Below are 16833 nucleotides of genomic sequence, written 5' to 3'. Positions count from 1 at the left end.
GTATACAATTTCAACGTTTTCATATTTACACGTAACAATTAATCATTTTATTTTGAAGTTTTACTAATTCTGTATGATAAATTAAGACACGAGAAGTGTATGACAAGACATGACACCTGCTGATTATTTATTCGTGTGATATTTAGGCACATCAGTCCAATGGGACTCTTATGTCAAGAACGCCAAGTCAATCGATCTTAATTTACATGGACTGACATGCTGTTTTTTTTTTAACTAAAAAATCAACAAGTCTTTTTTTTTTTTTTTTTTTTTTTTTTCTGCAATATTTTTTATATAATCTACGGTTATGATTGAGAAAAATTGGAATATTCTATTTTTTTTTTTTTTTTTTTTTCTACACAGTGGTTACCACTTATCAAGGCCCGGAAGCCACTCAGGGATAAGGGTTATTGCAAGTACATTACGTTAGTGTGGAGATTTGATGAAGTGTTTACTTAAGGGGGCGGTTCATTAGGAATTTGTTACCGTTGGACTTGAACACATCCAAGTTGTAGTCAGGTGGAAAGCAGGCAGACGGAACAGAGTTCCACAGGCGTGCAGTTCTAAGAAAGAAGCTTTGTTCATGGAATCCACGTTTTGATTTAGGCACAGATAAAGAGTGGGGGAAATTTTTCACTGGATTCGGCTAGACGGGTGTTTTTCTTGAAAGATTGGCGAGGGGGGACCAGAGATTGGAGTTCAGATGAGCACCAGCCATGGAAATAATGATAAAACAAGGATAGGCTCGCAACGTCTCTTCTGTGGGAGAGAGGTTGTAGGGTAGAGAAAAGGGCATCCCCCACTAAGCCACGAAGTCTATTTTGTACTCTGTCAAGGCAGGATAGGCTGTTTTTAGCAGCTCCTGCCCAGATATGGCAGCAGTATTCCATCCTTGGACGTACTTGGCTTTTATATAGATAGAGAATTGCATCAGTAGTGAGATATCTTGGCTTTTATATTTATAGACACTGGTGATAGGAACTGGATTGGAAATGGAGCCACATTCTGTTCGCAACCAATCAGAAACTGGAATTACTCCATAAAAATATTGGATCCTTTAGAATTCCTGCACATATTTTTTCATGTCCACACAAAAAAGATCTTTGCTCTTTACTTGCAAAATTTTAAAGTCCAAAACTTATACAGATCGAGCAAAAACAATTTTTCATCTCCAAGACTTACACAGATTGGCTATCCATCAGAAACTCTTCTGAAGTTTAACATGGCTTTCAATTTAAAAACTTTTCATTGTCATGCTATTTTTTTTTTTGATAAGCATTTACTGATAAATTTTAAAAAATATTTAACAAAACAAAAAACATTTACTATTTTAAAAAAGTAAACAAATATTTTATTCTTTTAACTGTTTTTTATGCTTGACTCATATTTTTTTAAAAAGAAAATAGTTCCCCTAGATCTGACAAATAATCTTCTTTTTTACAATAATTTTTAGCAAAAATAAAACAGTAGGTGCAATTGTCATACATTTGTCATGACTTAATTTGTCGTACATGAATTCTAAAACCGATCCTGAACCTTTTTTATTTATTTTATTTGAACAGGGTATTAGTGCTTTTTTAGTTTCTAAACCGACAGACGGTCTTTCGCTTGGCAAAAAGGAAGACAAACTTGGAATCCGGGCTTCCTCGACGTGCAATTTAATTTTTGAAGAATGTAAAGTCCCCAAAGAGAATCTACTGGGAGGTGAAGGCATGGGCTTTAAAATTGCTATGGTAAGTCCCCAGTTTTTTTGGCTGAAACAAAATATAGGCAAGATTATGGCTCCAAATTCAAAGCTCTAGATACATACAATACCTATATATCAAAATTGTCATATAATTATACCAGTGAATATATATATATACATATATATATATATATATATATATAAGAGTATAGTTAAAAATGAACTTTATTACATTATCAAGTTAGTTGATAACGGTTACAGAAAGGGGAACAGGGGAGAAACGTCTTTAGGCTATGACCTTTCAAAGCTAAATGCTTCTTGTCAGAAAAGGAGAAAAAGCCGGCATTATACAAATGTAAATGTAAAAAGATAACACCAAATTCAAAAATATTCAGATTAGAATTGGGGGGGAAAAAATAGGGTGGGGAGTAATATCATGGGCATAAAAGAAAGCAGAGCCAAAAAAATAATAAAAACTAAAATATATATATATATAAAAATATATTAAAAAATAAATAAGAAATATAAAATATATTAAAAAGTAATAAGAAAATATTTTTTAAATTTTACAAAAAATTTTTAAACTTACAAAAAAAATTAAGAAATTAAAAAGAATTTTTAAGAATTAAAAAGCTTACAATAAAATTGTGATAAAAAAAATTAAAATATAAAGTAGTAAAAATAACTATGGAAGAAATAAGAGGAGAGTAGGAAAAAATAAGAATGTTCAAATGTAAATCAGCTCAAAATTCTTGGAAGATAAACTCTCAGGAATTAGGTGTACTCTAGAATAAAATGAAACGAAAGTTAATATCTAGTGAACTTGCATGCAGAATAATTCAGATAGAAATTTTCAATGTCTAATGAGTCTGGAAGGCACAAAAGAAGTAATCTGAATCTAGGTCTTTGAATAAGGAAATCCTCATGGAAGAATCATGTATTAGCGCTTATATTACATATATATATTCCTTTCTGCCTTGTTAAATAATAAATTTTCTTTTTCCTTAATCAATACTGTTCCATATTTATTTTAACAGCAAACCCTTGATGCTGGACGCATTGGAATAGCTTCTCAAGCTCTGGGAATTGCACAGGTTAGTCTTGAACTCTGAAGGTTTAACCTTTGGAAATTGATTTCAAAATTTTTTTAGATGAGGAGTGATAAGTTATATTATTCAGACTACTGTTCTCATCTTGAATATTATTTTCACAATGTTTCAGCCGATGTAACCTCTGATCTTGTTCAGATGCATCTTGTCAAACTCTGGAATTTGTATGGAATTTTGAACGGAACTGTTTGTTTAATCTGCAGAAATAGAATATGGCTCTGAATTATTTAAGATTTTTACTGTGTCATGGCTGCCAGAATGAGAGTGAGGAATGTTTGCAGTGAGGAAAAGGTATGAACATTAGAACATGCATGAGTTATATGTGTGCCAAGTTGTTGACAGGAATAACCAGAATCGGCTGATCACAAAATGTTAAATCGCTACAAGAAAATTATAATGATAAATAGGAAAAACATGGAAATACAATAAATAAAATTACAAACTTGTATCTAACCCAACCTTAACCCTAACCTGCGTGATTAAAATTAATTTTTTATTTCTTCCAATTTATGAAAAAGTAGCGTTCATAAAGTTATGTTAGTTAAAAACGGACAGCATGTTCATTAAAAACTGAGGAACACTTGGAAAACCTTTTTCGGTTATTTCTGTCAGCTGCCAAGCGAACTCAAGTCAACTTTGTGGAAATAATGGATTGGTAAATGTAAAAGCACCAATTCTTATAATACCATGTTGTCTTTTGCTCAACACTGTTTCTGTGATTTTTTTCTCTTACATTTTCTCTTTTGGAGGAGTTGTCCTTTCTCATATTGACGACTACCGATGGGTCCACACATATAAAAATAACATAAAATCAAATAAAATCTCCAACACCATCGATTGTCTAAAAGGTCTGCATCTACATAGTCTGTTGAGGTCATGATTGTCTGTTGCTGTCATTTCTATCTGCTCCGAGCCACAACTTGCGTTCAGCTGTCAAACTTGCAATTCTCTTCAACTCTTGTCTTCAGCCATCATAAACCCAAGAATGTCCACAAACCATTCCCAACTGCTGTGAACTGTCGCAAAACTCATTGACGCTCCTAAAACTACCCATAAAATAACTTTAGATATCCAGTCTTTTTATTCCTATTCACTGCTACAACTTAATCAACAATTCTATGTCAGCTTCTTTTTTCTTACCTTTGTGAACAATTGTTCTGCTGATAAACGGTGCTTTTAGAATGTCCCCAGTTGAAAGCCTCCATGCAGAGGCCAACAAAATCCCTATAAATATAAGGAGTCAAAAACTGGGTGTACAATATTACACTAAATTAAAAGCACAACGAAATAATCCAGCATACGAAGCTACATTCAATCCGAGATATAAAGAGGCATTTGAAGCAAAAAGAAAGGCTATAAAGCCCTTTAGTCTTAGAATGAAGGCAATACTGCAGGAATCAGAAATGACTAGAAAATATCCAAGAACACATACTACCTAAAACCCCACCTTGGATACTCAAAAAACCGAAAGTAATCCTAAACTTAAATGAGCTCCCAAAAGCGAAAACCCACCCTAATATCTACCAAAAGAAAAGGTCTATGATATTCTCCTGAAATATCCAGACCATCTATTTTCACCAATGGCTCTAAAGACCATAATAGAGTGGCATGTGCTGCCGTGTCGAATAAAAAAACTCTTAAAAAAGCTCTTCCAGCAGAAAGCTCTATTTTTACTGCCGAAATATGTGCCATCGACCTCGCACTCAGCATTATAGAAAAAGATAAACATAGGAAATTCCTAATTCTTTCAGATTTACTTTCCATTTCAACATCTCTGAATGACAAAAAACTTGAAAACCCCTAATCATCAAACTAACAAACAGAATTGATTCATTATCTGAACACAAAGAAATATTTATATTGGATCCCAAGTCACATTGTGATAAGAGGAAATGAAAGAGCCGACTTAGTGACCAAATTAGCTCTAAACTTAAAACCAGATACAATAAACATACCATATACTTACTTCAAACCCAAAATTAATCAATTCATGCAAAATGACAACGAAAATGGGATAATAACATAAATAACAAATTATACCAAATCAAACCCATACTGGAAAAATGGAGACACTCCCCCAAAATCCAGAAAAGAACAAGTCGTTATAACTAAAATCCATATTGGCCATACAAAACTCGCACACTCCTTCATTCTAAAACAAGAACAACAACCACAATGCCTATTCTGCCAGAAAACTTGCACCATTAAACGTCTTTTCGTGGAATGTAGAGCTCTAGATAATGCTAGAAAACAATATCTCAAACAACAACATGAAAAAACTTTTCGAAAACAACTGTTTGGATGAAATATTATCCTTTTTAAGAGTAACAAGGATCTTTACAAAAATATAAATTACTCTCTGAAACAACCCAACTAAACCTTATGAATGAATATTTGAGGATATAAAAAACTTAAAAAAAAAAAAAAAAGAGATCGTTAGATATTAAAACAAACAAAACTATTGAACTAATCAGAATAGATAGATACTTGAAGGCATAAAGTTCTTTGAATACATATAATTTTTTTTTTTTTTATACTGGGTTTGGCATTGAATAACCTGAAAAGGGTTGATATGCCGTTAACCAAAACCAAACCAAACCGAATATAATTATGATATATTTAAGATTTTTACTTTGTCATGACTGACAGAATGAGAACAAGCTACCCCAATGTATGAAATTCAAAATTCTGTACAGATTCCTGAGTTTGATAAGAAGGGCAAGGTTTAAATCGTCCGAAATTGTAATCTGAATAATCCAAATTTTGAAATTGACTCCAAGGAAATTCTTAAATTATTTTTCAGGATATTGCTGAACTGTTTTGACCATGTATTGACATATTTTTGCATTTCATATGTTCACTTATTTCCAAGTTATTGTTGTGGTCATTTACATATTTATAAAAATTTACTTAAAAATCCTTCAAGTTAGAAGTGGGTTACATTTGCCATTTAAGTACTAATGTTTTCTTGGAATTTTCAGGCGGCCTTAGAATGTGCATTGGAATATTCTTTAAAGAGAGAAGCATTTGGTGCCCCGATCGCTAAACTGCAGTCCATTCAGGTAAGGATGTATACTGACTACTCAGCTCTTCAACAAAATTGGAGGTATCTGATTTTTCAGGCTTTGAACCGTCTTTTGCATAAAACTAAACTTAGCCCAGATTACCATCCCTTATGCCTAACAACTGTGTCCCAAAATTCATAATGATCAGTTAATAAGTTTGAGTTTAGAAATGAACCCTGTACATATGGGTTCCTGGATATGACCTTAAACTATATCCAGTGGTGAGGCCCCAGCTTGTGGGCTTTGGGGAGTGTGGAGCCACCCTTTAATTACCATTGCTCCCAGGTCCACTCTGACCCGGAGTGGTAGTACCTGTTAGGGTTCCAACTATGGGTTGAATAGAAACCGACTTGAAAACAACAAATATATTCTATTAAAAAATTTTTCTTCAAAATCTTTGGATTCGGCATTAAATAACCTGAAAAGGGTTGATATGCCATAAAACAACCAACCAACCACCCTGTACATACGGATCTATAAACATAAACATATTTTTAACATTTACTAGCAGTTTGACCCGACGTTGCCCGGGGTTGAATGATGATCAACAAATGTTTCACACTGCCATATTTTTATTGTCATCAGAATCGGTTAAACACATTTTTCAATCAAATCGATTGTTTGCTCTAGGTGAGGGCCACTTGTAGTGACCGGGAGGAAGCTTTACATACCTCTCGCAGTGACTTAGTCCACAATATATTGTAGTCTACATTGCACTGTAGAGAACTTGCTGTTGATTGTATTAAATTATTTTTTTAATATAATGGCTTGAATTAAAGATTAAAATGAAAAAGTCAAGTATTATGCTTCAATTGTGCTATAATTAGAAGCATTAATTTTGAACGTGCTCCTGTCATAAAGAACCTACTGTTGATTTCATATGTCAGGCATTTGTCTTGTTTGGTAATAAAACTTCTCAAATACACTTGTGATTTTAGACTGTCTAAGATGTTAATTTTGGTCAAAATCGCCTGTTTCTTTCATCAAATTATTTGATTATCGATACTTATTGAAGACATTCCAATACAAAATCTATCTAAGAACACTGCCAGGCACATAAAGTACCTTTGTGTTAAATTTCATAAAAATCAACCAACCCATTTTTGAGTCCATAGGAAATGAACTCACACACACACACACACACACACACACACACACACACACACACACACACACACACAGTTCCTTTTATATAATAGTAGAGAGAGAGAGCCAAGTGATTACTTATTCGTAAAACAAGATATGAAAACATCAGTAGAGAAAGTATAAGATGTTGGATGAACATTTTGTAGGAAAGTTGCTGCAATTTGTTCTATAGAAAGAAAAGATTCAAATTCTGACTGAAAAAACTCATTTTCTACAATATAAATCACTAATCATTATTATAATAATATAAATTAAAAATTAATATAATCAATAATAATATGAATCAATAATAATATAAATTAAAAATTAATATAATCAATAATAATATGAATCAATAATAATATAAATTAAAAATTAATATAATCAATAATATGAATCAATAATACTATAAATTAAAAATTAATATAATCAATAATAATATGAATCAATAATACTATAAATTAAAAATTAATATAATCAATAATATAAATCAATAATTAACAATATAATCAATAATATAAATCAATAATAATTAGGGCTATGACAACAGAATATTCTTTTCATTATTTTGATCTTCGAGTATATATCCGACACAGTTAATCAACTGAGAACCACATCATTCTATATAAAAGCATATAAGATATCAACGGATACACACTCGAGTCAAAACAATGAAAAAAATATGCTATTGTCCTAGCCCTAATAATAATATAAATCAATGATAATATAATCAATAATGATATGATCAATAATTATTAATATAATCAATAAAGATATAAACCAATAATAATCAATAATGATGTAACCAATAATTAATAATATAATAAAGTTTATTCAAAAAGTTCCATCAATACAAAACATGATTTGGAAAGCATTATGAAAACAGGAATGCAATTCTGCTGTCGTACGTGCACGATAGACATGGAATTAAGTTTCTTTTTACTCTATTGTCACGTGGACATAAAGGGGCTATTAGTTGGGATCATGTTTACAGAGAGACTATGTAGGAAGTTGAGCAGCAAGATGTCTATTCTCATTAATTTTAAACTTCTGCATGTTAGTACAATCAGAAGCAGGAAACATGGGGGGAATTCCAAAATCTAGCAATCTGAGAAAGTAATCTATTAAAGTAGAAGGCTTTTTGGAATCTAGAGACCTCAACAGTGAAAGGGTGGGATTTTGTTGATTGACGGGTTTGTTGGTTAGGAGTATTTACATTGAGGCGAGCACAAGTGCTAAGAGTTCATAAGAACACATTCCATTAAAATATTTGTAAAACATGCACAGGGTTGCAAGATTTGTCTTTTATCTCGCCTCTTGCCCAAGTCCTGGTGAAAGGTGAGCAAGGGATATGATGTCATGTCACCGCAACACTCAAAGTCTGTATATTCGTAAAAGGAGTAAAAAGGTTTGAGCAAAAGTGTTATTCCACACAGAAGTGTTTGGGACAAACAATGCATCAATCGCTGGATGAGTGAGAATATGCGAGTGCAAAGGAAAATGGATTCTGCACTTTACTAATTTGAAATCTTCAATCTGTAAAATACAATGATATGTGATCATCAAAGAAGCAAGCGGCCACGTGTTTGTGCTTTGTGTGGCAGTACAAACGATAAATAAATCAACATTCACCTCTGAAACGTCTTTATGTCTGTCTGTCTGTCCTGCAGGCTGAGGAGAAAGAAAAATCAAAAAGATCCAAAATGGCGTCCGTGATCTTTTAAAGCCCTTGATCTCACACAGTTCTCGTATGGTCACATGACACACCTGCTAATGAGGCATGCTCAGACACTATAAAAGCAGGTCGCTGGGAGGAGTTGGGGAAGCGTTCAGACTGCATACTGTGAACAGTGCTCTACGTCTCCTCAGACTTTTTGATACAACCCGTGTATTGAAATTTGCTTTGTATCTCGTTAGACTTTTTTTGTTTTGCTACATGATAAATCAAGAATATGACTTTAAAAGACGTCCAGTGGTGAAGCCTATTCAGGGACTTTGGGGAACATAGTTGCTCCTTAGTTACCGTTGCTGCTAGGGCCATTTTGGCTCAGAAAGTTAATATCTGATGAGGCATCTGGTGCTACCAGATCAGGCTGTCTGAAGATACTGGCTTCCTGACTAAAAATGCACCTAACATTACTGGTGGCTGGGGATCACATGTGAATTTAGTATTTGGAGGAAGCCAGTTCGTCCTGCCTAGGATAAATGTCATACAACAACGTTTGAATATTTTTTTCTGCATAAATCTTTTCATTATTATTTTTTTTTACTTTATCAGATGAAATTAGCCGATATGGAAATGAGGACGGAATCTGCTCGGCTTCTAACCTGGAAGGCTGCAATGTTAAAAGATGCTGGTGAACCATATACCAAGGTAAAAAGTAACTTTTAATTTTTTTTTTTTTTTTTTTTTTTTTGTGCTACCAGATCAGGTTGTCTGAAGATACTGGCTTCCTGACCTAAAATGCACCAAACATTGGTGTTCTTTTTTTTTTTTGTTTCTTTCCTTTTGTAAAACAATCTGTTTTACTGTCCAACCACATGCCCCCCACCCTCCACCCCAACTCAACACTGTTTATGTGGTCTTTTTTTCTTTCATGTTCGATTCTCGTTCTGGCTGTGTCATTGTCTCTTTCACATTATCGACTGCCAAGGAAGCGAGCACTAGTTCACAAGTATAAAAATAAAATAATGCTAGCAAAACAAAGATTCTTAGAAAACACCAACTCCAACACATTTTAACATCCACATCTTGGTTTTCTGTTGAAGCTACGTTCATCAGTCAGTTGACCTATTCATCTGCTCCAAGCCACAACCTATCTTCAACTGCCCCAAACTGTAAACTATCCTCTACTGTTACAAACTGAAGACCAACCATAAATTGTCTGTCAAACAATTACTGCCCCTTTTAAAACTGCCCATTTACTTGGCCTTCGGGCCAAGATCAAAGTGTAGTATCTGTTCCGGCAGATACTGCACTTAAGATAATTTGTACCAGTCAATGGAGGGGAAACCCTCTATACTGGGACAATTATTATTTTTGGTAACCAGAGTGACCCCTTTTAGGGGAGCTGGTTTTTACCTCACATTAAAAACGGCCTTGTGCCTAATTTGCTCAGTGGGGGAGCAAATAAATACCATCTGTTCCGGCAGATGCTGCAAGCTATGACTAGCTATGACTAGCAAAGACCAGATGTGGGGGCAACCCCACATGCCTGACCTTTAACCAGCTCCCATTTCCCACCTCTCGGGAGCTGGTCCCCTTTTCCCTTCCCCCTCCCTTCACTCCTCACATTAAAAATTGGCCTTGTGCCTAATTTGCTCGGTGGGGGAGCAAATAAATACCATCTGTTCCGGCAGATGCTGCACTTAAGATAATTTGTACCAGTCAATGGAGGGGAAACCCTCTATACTGGGGCAATTATTATTTTTGGTAACCAGAGTGCCCCCTTTTTGCCTACTTTTAGGGGAGCTGGTTTTTACCTCACATTAAAAACGGCCTTGTGCCTAATTTGCTCAGTGGGGGAGCAAATAAATACCATCTGTTCTTCAAATGCTGCACTTCTATTTCTTGTTCTCTTTCGGTGGAGGAGAAATCCTTCACGACTGAGACAATTTTTATTTTTGTACCTTTTCTCCACGTTAAAAAACGACCCTGGTGTCTAACTCTGTCCCGTGGGGAGGCATAGTAAATAGGTACTGCTACACCTTGATTAACAATCCTATTTCAGATTTCCTTTGTGTGCCTTTGTGAACAATTTCCTCTCCAATTTCTTTCAACCGACCTCACTTCCTATACCTTTGTTCTGCTGATCAATTTTTCTTCTTTTTCACTTCCTAACTCTTTTTTTTTTTTTTTTTGAGGGGGAGGGGATGTTGCTAGTACCACACTGCAAAGGCAAAAACAAAAAATTTTTCTCTTTTTCAAAATTAACGGATACGGCATTAAATCACCTGCAAAAGGCTGATATGTTGTAAAACAACCAATCAAAACTCTGTGAATAAATATCCAAAGAACTTTTTTTTCCCAATTACCAGATTCACCGTTAAAAACTCTGAAACGGGTTGATATGCTGCAAAACAATACAACCAAACTAAAAATTTTTTTGGTTGTTAGTGTCGTATATGCACGTGATTATTTACCTCATCTTCAAGGTTAGAGATTTGAAAAGTCAGCACACAAAAAATGTCTCAGCAACCTCATTGGCATTTCTTGACAGAGCCACCTTAGATGATGACAATAAACTAAATCCTTTCCAGAACATAAAGCCTGGGAAGGTGGACCTCCTTTTATTGGACCGGACTGTACCTCAGACCGACAGCAACAAGATCACAGTCAGACTAATTGAGGAAAACATATGCCAGACTGACCCAAACAGCTACTCGACTGTACTGGGAAAGTATACGTGTAACAATATTTAGATGCAGATGTGTATGAATAAGGTTAGAATCAAACAATTTCCACTCATATTATTATATTTTGGAAGACAAGGGGTGATTTGTGTATCTTAATCCACCATTGTTTTGTCTCGGCATGACACAGCAAAAGTCAATCTTCAAGTTAGATCTGTCTTAGTGCATGATTATCGGTCCTTCGAAGTAAGCTCCCCCGGCTGTAATGCACTTGTTGTACCGTTCCAACAACTTCTAGAAGGCCCCGTGAAAGTCCTCTTGTCAATGACCCTTGTCACAGCCTCTTTCATCTCCTCAATTGTCTCATAACGACAGCTTCCAGGGTTTTCCTTGAGCTTAGGCAATAACCAAAAGTCACATGCAGCAAGGTCTGGACTATAGGGAGGGTAGGGAACTATCTTGATGCCCATCTTAGTCAAATAGTCTGACATGGATGAAATTGTAGACTGGTGCATTCACATAAATCTTTCACATCTTCAGCTCTTTGTGAATAATTGTGTGTACAGTTCCCACACTGACATCAAACTATGCACTTATTGTCTCTATAGACACATGACGGTCAATATCCATGAAATTCTTTATTTGCTTAATAAACTCCAGTGTTCTCACTTCCTTACTCATCATCATCCTTCAGATTCCCTGCCTTCGTTGAATCTCTAATGCCACTCAAAAACTGATGTTCGATTTATGCAAGATGGCCCAAAACCATTCTGAAGCATTCCATACGTTTTTGTGGTATTTTTTCCAAGTTTAAAACAGAATTTCATTCTTCTTACGTGTCCTTACACTCAGGTTGCATTTTTGAAATTCACCAGCTGTGACAATCAGGCTTTAGTAGGGTGTATTCTAATTCCTGCTGTTGCTGTTCCTTTGAACTTGAAATCATAAAAATTGGTCAGTCATCTCATAGTATGTATAGCAATAACATACTGAATTTTCAAGAGTTTACAACGATTTTAAATACCTGTATTAAAAATGTCTGGAAACTTTTTTAAGGCACCTTGTACCGTCCTTATAAAGGCGAGAAACACACACACACACACACACACACACACACGAGAAGTGATTACACAATTTTATTAATAAGATATTTATTTGCGTTGAAAAATCATTGACCATAAGTTTGTTGATCACTTATTTTTAATCAGTAATAAATTCTGTCAGAATGGGGCTTGACTGTAATTTTCTATTTTGTGAAATTTGTCCTGTTTTTGCTAGAGTTGTCGAATTTCATGCTCCTAAAATTCGAAAATTTCTAATCCCAAATCCTAATTTTAAAGACTTCTGTTTGTTGATTCTTTGGAAATTAAAAAAACAAAAAACAACTCTTTTTATAACATCCAAATTTGATTCCACAACTCTCCAAGATCCTGTATTTCCTTCAATTAGCAGTTACCTCCCCTTGTTTTCTTAGTTAGCAGTTATCTCCCTTACATAATATTATTTGGACATATTAAAAGAAAGGAAAATATAAATTTACTTGCGCTTATGTCAACAATGGCGTTGACATTTTTTTTTTTTTGTTAATTTAAATTCTTAATGATTATGATTGCTAGTTTGTTTCATTTTTTTCTTTTGCGTGTGTGTTTTTTGTTTGTTTGTTTTTTTTGTAAACTGTTTCAGGTATTTCTGGAACTAACTTCATTCAGCGCTTGCAAAAACAATTTTTTTTTTTTTACTTAAAATTGTTTCATTAATTTGAATAAAATAAAATACGCATCAAGTGCGCTTGAAAGCCAAATCACAACGTAATATTAGGAAAATAAACAAATATTTTACTTGTTTGAAATTGATTATTTTACCGTCCTAAACTTTTTTAATTTTTTTTTTTTTTTGAAAAAAGGAAGATAAGTCGGTTTTTCATACGGATTAGACTAAACCGCTAAAGTTGCATTCTTCGATGAATCTTTGTTCTTGTAATTATTTTTCTATTCGATCATTTTTCATAATTTTATAATTTTTACTAATTTCGATATGACTGTTAATGGTCTTTTTTTTTTTTTTTTTTCTTAAAATGCATTTTTTAATATCCACTTATAATGCACAAGATTAGCCAATCAGAGTAATCTCCCCTTTGTTTAAATACCATTTATCTTCCTTATATTCTTTTCACTCTCTGTGTTCAAATTTAAATCATTAAAAATAAGCACCAAGAACTGAAGTTAAAAATAGGGAAAAAATACAAAACATTTTGAACAAAATCCTCAATATTTTCAAAGTTTTGTGTTCCGAGAGAAATCACTGGAAATCTGTAAAGAAAATGATGTTGACCAGCTTCAAAATTTGGTGATGTCCTCTTCGCCATCCTGCTACTTTTCACAGAAAAATCATTGCGTGTCTATTTCTACCCTATTATTTTTATACTAGGTGCTCGACTGAGCTTCAATCTATAACCCCCCCCCCGTAAAACATTTATAGCAAACACTCGACTAACTACAACCACTGTCAGCAATTCACCTTACTCTATATGTACTTAAACCTAAACGAAAATTCCATGAGCAAAGCTTATTTCTTAAAGCTGCCTGACTATGGAACACAATAACACAGGGTTGCTTCTCAACTAACTATAACATGGTTTCATCGAATGTAAGCAAATTCTTGTTAAACTGTCTTCATAAATAATCAATTTCTACCTAGTTTTCACTGTTACTGTTTATCGTGGTGTTTATTTAACCCTTATCCTCGAGTGGCCTCTGAGCCATAATAAACAGTGACTCCCTTGTAAAAATAAAAGATTAATGAGAATGCAGTGTAGAAAACGAAAGCAGTTGTTTAGTCCACAAATGTTGGAAAGACTCCATTATTTTGTCAACTAAGCTCCAACCTTTTTGTCTCCTCGCCACTGTGCTCGTTTTACAAGTATTTTAATGGAATGTGCTCTGAACTCGTTGGACTTGTGCCCCCTCGACGCATATATACCTTACGAACCCGCTCAGCAGCAAAATCTCACCCCTTCACTGTTGAAGTCTTCTACTCTAATAGTTTATTCCCTCAAACAGCTAGACTTTGAAATTCCCTTCCTGCTACTTGCTTCTCTTACTATACTGATATGCAGAAGTTTAAATGTAATGTAAACCAACATCTTGTTAATCTTTCATAGGCATGGCCACAAATAGTATCCATTTATGTCCAAGTGGCGATATGCCTTGTTAGGGGTGAATGTGAGTAAAAAAAATTTAAAAATTTCTAGATGTCTTTTATAAGAAATGCATGCATCACGTCCGTAAACATAATATTGTGTTACTTTTTCGTGCCATCTGTCGAAATATTGTTTTGGATTTTTTGTCTTAAATTTGGCAATATTGATTCTTTGGATTATTTGAACTATTGTTCTCATCTTGGATGTTATTCTGATACCAGACATGTGGCGCATTGGATAAAAGTGCTAAGTAATAACCGTTTCTATATGACAGTCTTTTGTGAGGTTGAAGATTAAATCCTCAGGACGCCAGCCAATAGCTTTCACTCTATGGGTGAAAGCGGCTTTTGGAATAATCATCGTATGACAAAGTGCACTCCGGACGCCTATGCACAGCCATTATTCATTGCTGACAAAAGTGCATTGAGAATGGTGGTGACTATGTAGGAAAATAAATTCTGGAACAGAACAAAGATCGATTGTTTTAATAGTACTACTCCCATCTTCATAGCTCTTCACTTTTTTGATGAGTTAAAAAAAAAAATAGGAGGCTTTACTTTTGGAACAACCCCCGTGTGTGTGTGTGTGTGTGTGTGTGTGTGTGTGTGTGTGTGTGTGTGTGTGTGTGTATATATGTATATATATATATATATATATATATGTATAAACACCCACCTCCTTAAAAAGGAAGTAATATTAAACAAATTATATAAATAACCACTGCTCTTAGTTCTATTGTTTGCATTCACCCTGGCAAATTAAACTAGCTTCTTCCAAAGGAGTAAATGTCAAAGGAATATGAAATTAACAAGCCATGTCCAGCTGCATGTATATTCCGGTCAGGGGAAATGATGTTAGGTTTTTTCAGGGAGGTATGGATGTCCTTCTACATACAGTGCTTGGTATCCCCAAATGGTCACCCATCTGGCACTGACCAAGCTCAGTGTTATGAAATGAAAAAGAAGAGAGAAAAAAGTTTATCAGCAAAACAAAAGTATAGAAAGTTGTTCACCAAGGCACACAATAGAAAACTAAAATAGAATTGTTAATCAAGGTGTGACAGTGATTTAGACAAAAGGACTTGATAATAGAGGTCAATATATTCAAAGTTAGTTTGCAGACAGTTTTAGGAGTTTCAATGAGTTTGGCAACAGTTTATGGCAGTTAGGGACAGTTTACAGAGGTTTGGGTTTGTGATGGTTGAGGACAGTTTCCAGTTTGATATAATATAATGCAGACCGTGACTTGGATGGAGATGAACTGACATCAACTGACAAAAACGGCTTTGACAGAAAATGTAGATGTTAGTGTTCAAAGGGTTATTTTGTGCGATGGTATCACGTATGCACCCTGATTCCAACCGACATCCACAAAATGTTTTCTTTTTAGTTTTAGTTTTCTTATAATCGTTAACCCGTACATGCTTGTTCAGTAACAGCCAATCTAAGAGACGTTGACAAGGTCAGAAGAGAAGATGAAAGAAATTCACAGTACACAGCATTGGGGTCAGCAGCGGTTGTCAAGTGGAACAGCACATGGTCCCACATTAAGATGAGAATAGAAGTTCGTATAATTTAACTAATCTAATTTATCCTTGTTTAAAAAAATTGCAAAATAAATTGATTATTCATATTAATTGAATTCTTCAAACTACTGTTCTTATCTTGAATGTTATTTTCACAATGTTTCGGTTGATGTAACTTCTGACCTCCTTCAGTCGTATCCTGTCGAACTCAGGGAGTCTTTCTGTCAAATTCAGGAACCTGCAAGGAATTTTGAATAGAGCCTTCTAATTAATCCAAAAGCAAAGCGGCCCTGTCGGTGGGGCATTAGAATACACCGACTGCCTCCCTGCAGAGGGTAAAAGTCCCTCAATGGGGGTCCTGGATATGACCTTAAACTATATCCAGTGGTGAGGCCCCGGCTTGCGGGCTTTGTGGAGTGTGGAGCTACCCTTTAATTACCATTGCTCCCAGGTCCACTCTGACCCGGAGTGGTAGTACCTGTTAGGGTCCCAACTATGGGTTGAATAGAAACCGACTTGAAAACAACAAATATATTCTATTAAAAAATTTTTTCTTCAAAATCTTTGGATTCGGCATTAAATAACCCGAAAAGGGTTGATATGCTGTAAAACAAAAACAACCAACCAACCAAAGGCAAAGCATGCTCTTATTCCGTCAGAAGAACGTAATTGATAAAGTTCTTGATAAAATGTTGTAAAAGTTACACTATATTGGAGGTTAAAGGTTCAATCCTTGATGTGGGTGACACTTAAAAATACAATTGTGAATT

At 34.6% G+C, this 16833-nt stretch overlaps 1 protein-coding gene across 2 annotated transcripts in view; it reads left to right on the top strand.

Annotated features, from left to right (window-relative positions):
• Nucleotides 1-16833, top strand: part of LOC145255584 (short-chain specific acyl-CoA dehydrogenase, mitochondrial-like) — a 97113-nt gene that overhangs the window by 77615 nt on the left and 2665 nt on the right. For both annotated transcript variants that reach the window (XM_080114060.1, XM_080114059.1), the window contains exons 7-10: nt 1563-1733; nt 2725-2781; nt 5778-5858; nt 9265-9360. In XM_080114060.1, coding sequence (XP_079970186.1) covers nt 1563-1733; nt 2725-2781; nt 5778-5858; nt 9265-9360 — 405 coding nt within the window. The remainder of the gene's footprint in view (nt 1-1562; nt 1734-2724; nt 2782-5777; nt 5859-9264; nt 9361-16833) is intronic.

This window comes from Euprymna scolopes, chromosome 31, assembly GCF_053919585.1.
Source record: "Euprymna scolopes isolate OS-2025 chromosome 31, ASM5391958v1, whole genome shotgun sequence".
Lineage (NCBI taxonomy): Eukaryota > Metazoa > Mollusca > Cephalopoda > Sepiida > Sepiolidae > Euprymna > Euprymna scolopes.
This window is presented reverse-complemented; position numbering and strand designations above follow the sequence as displayed.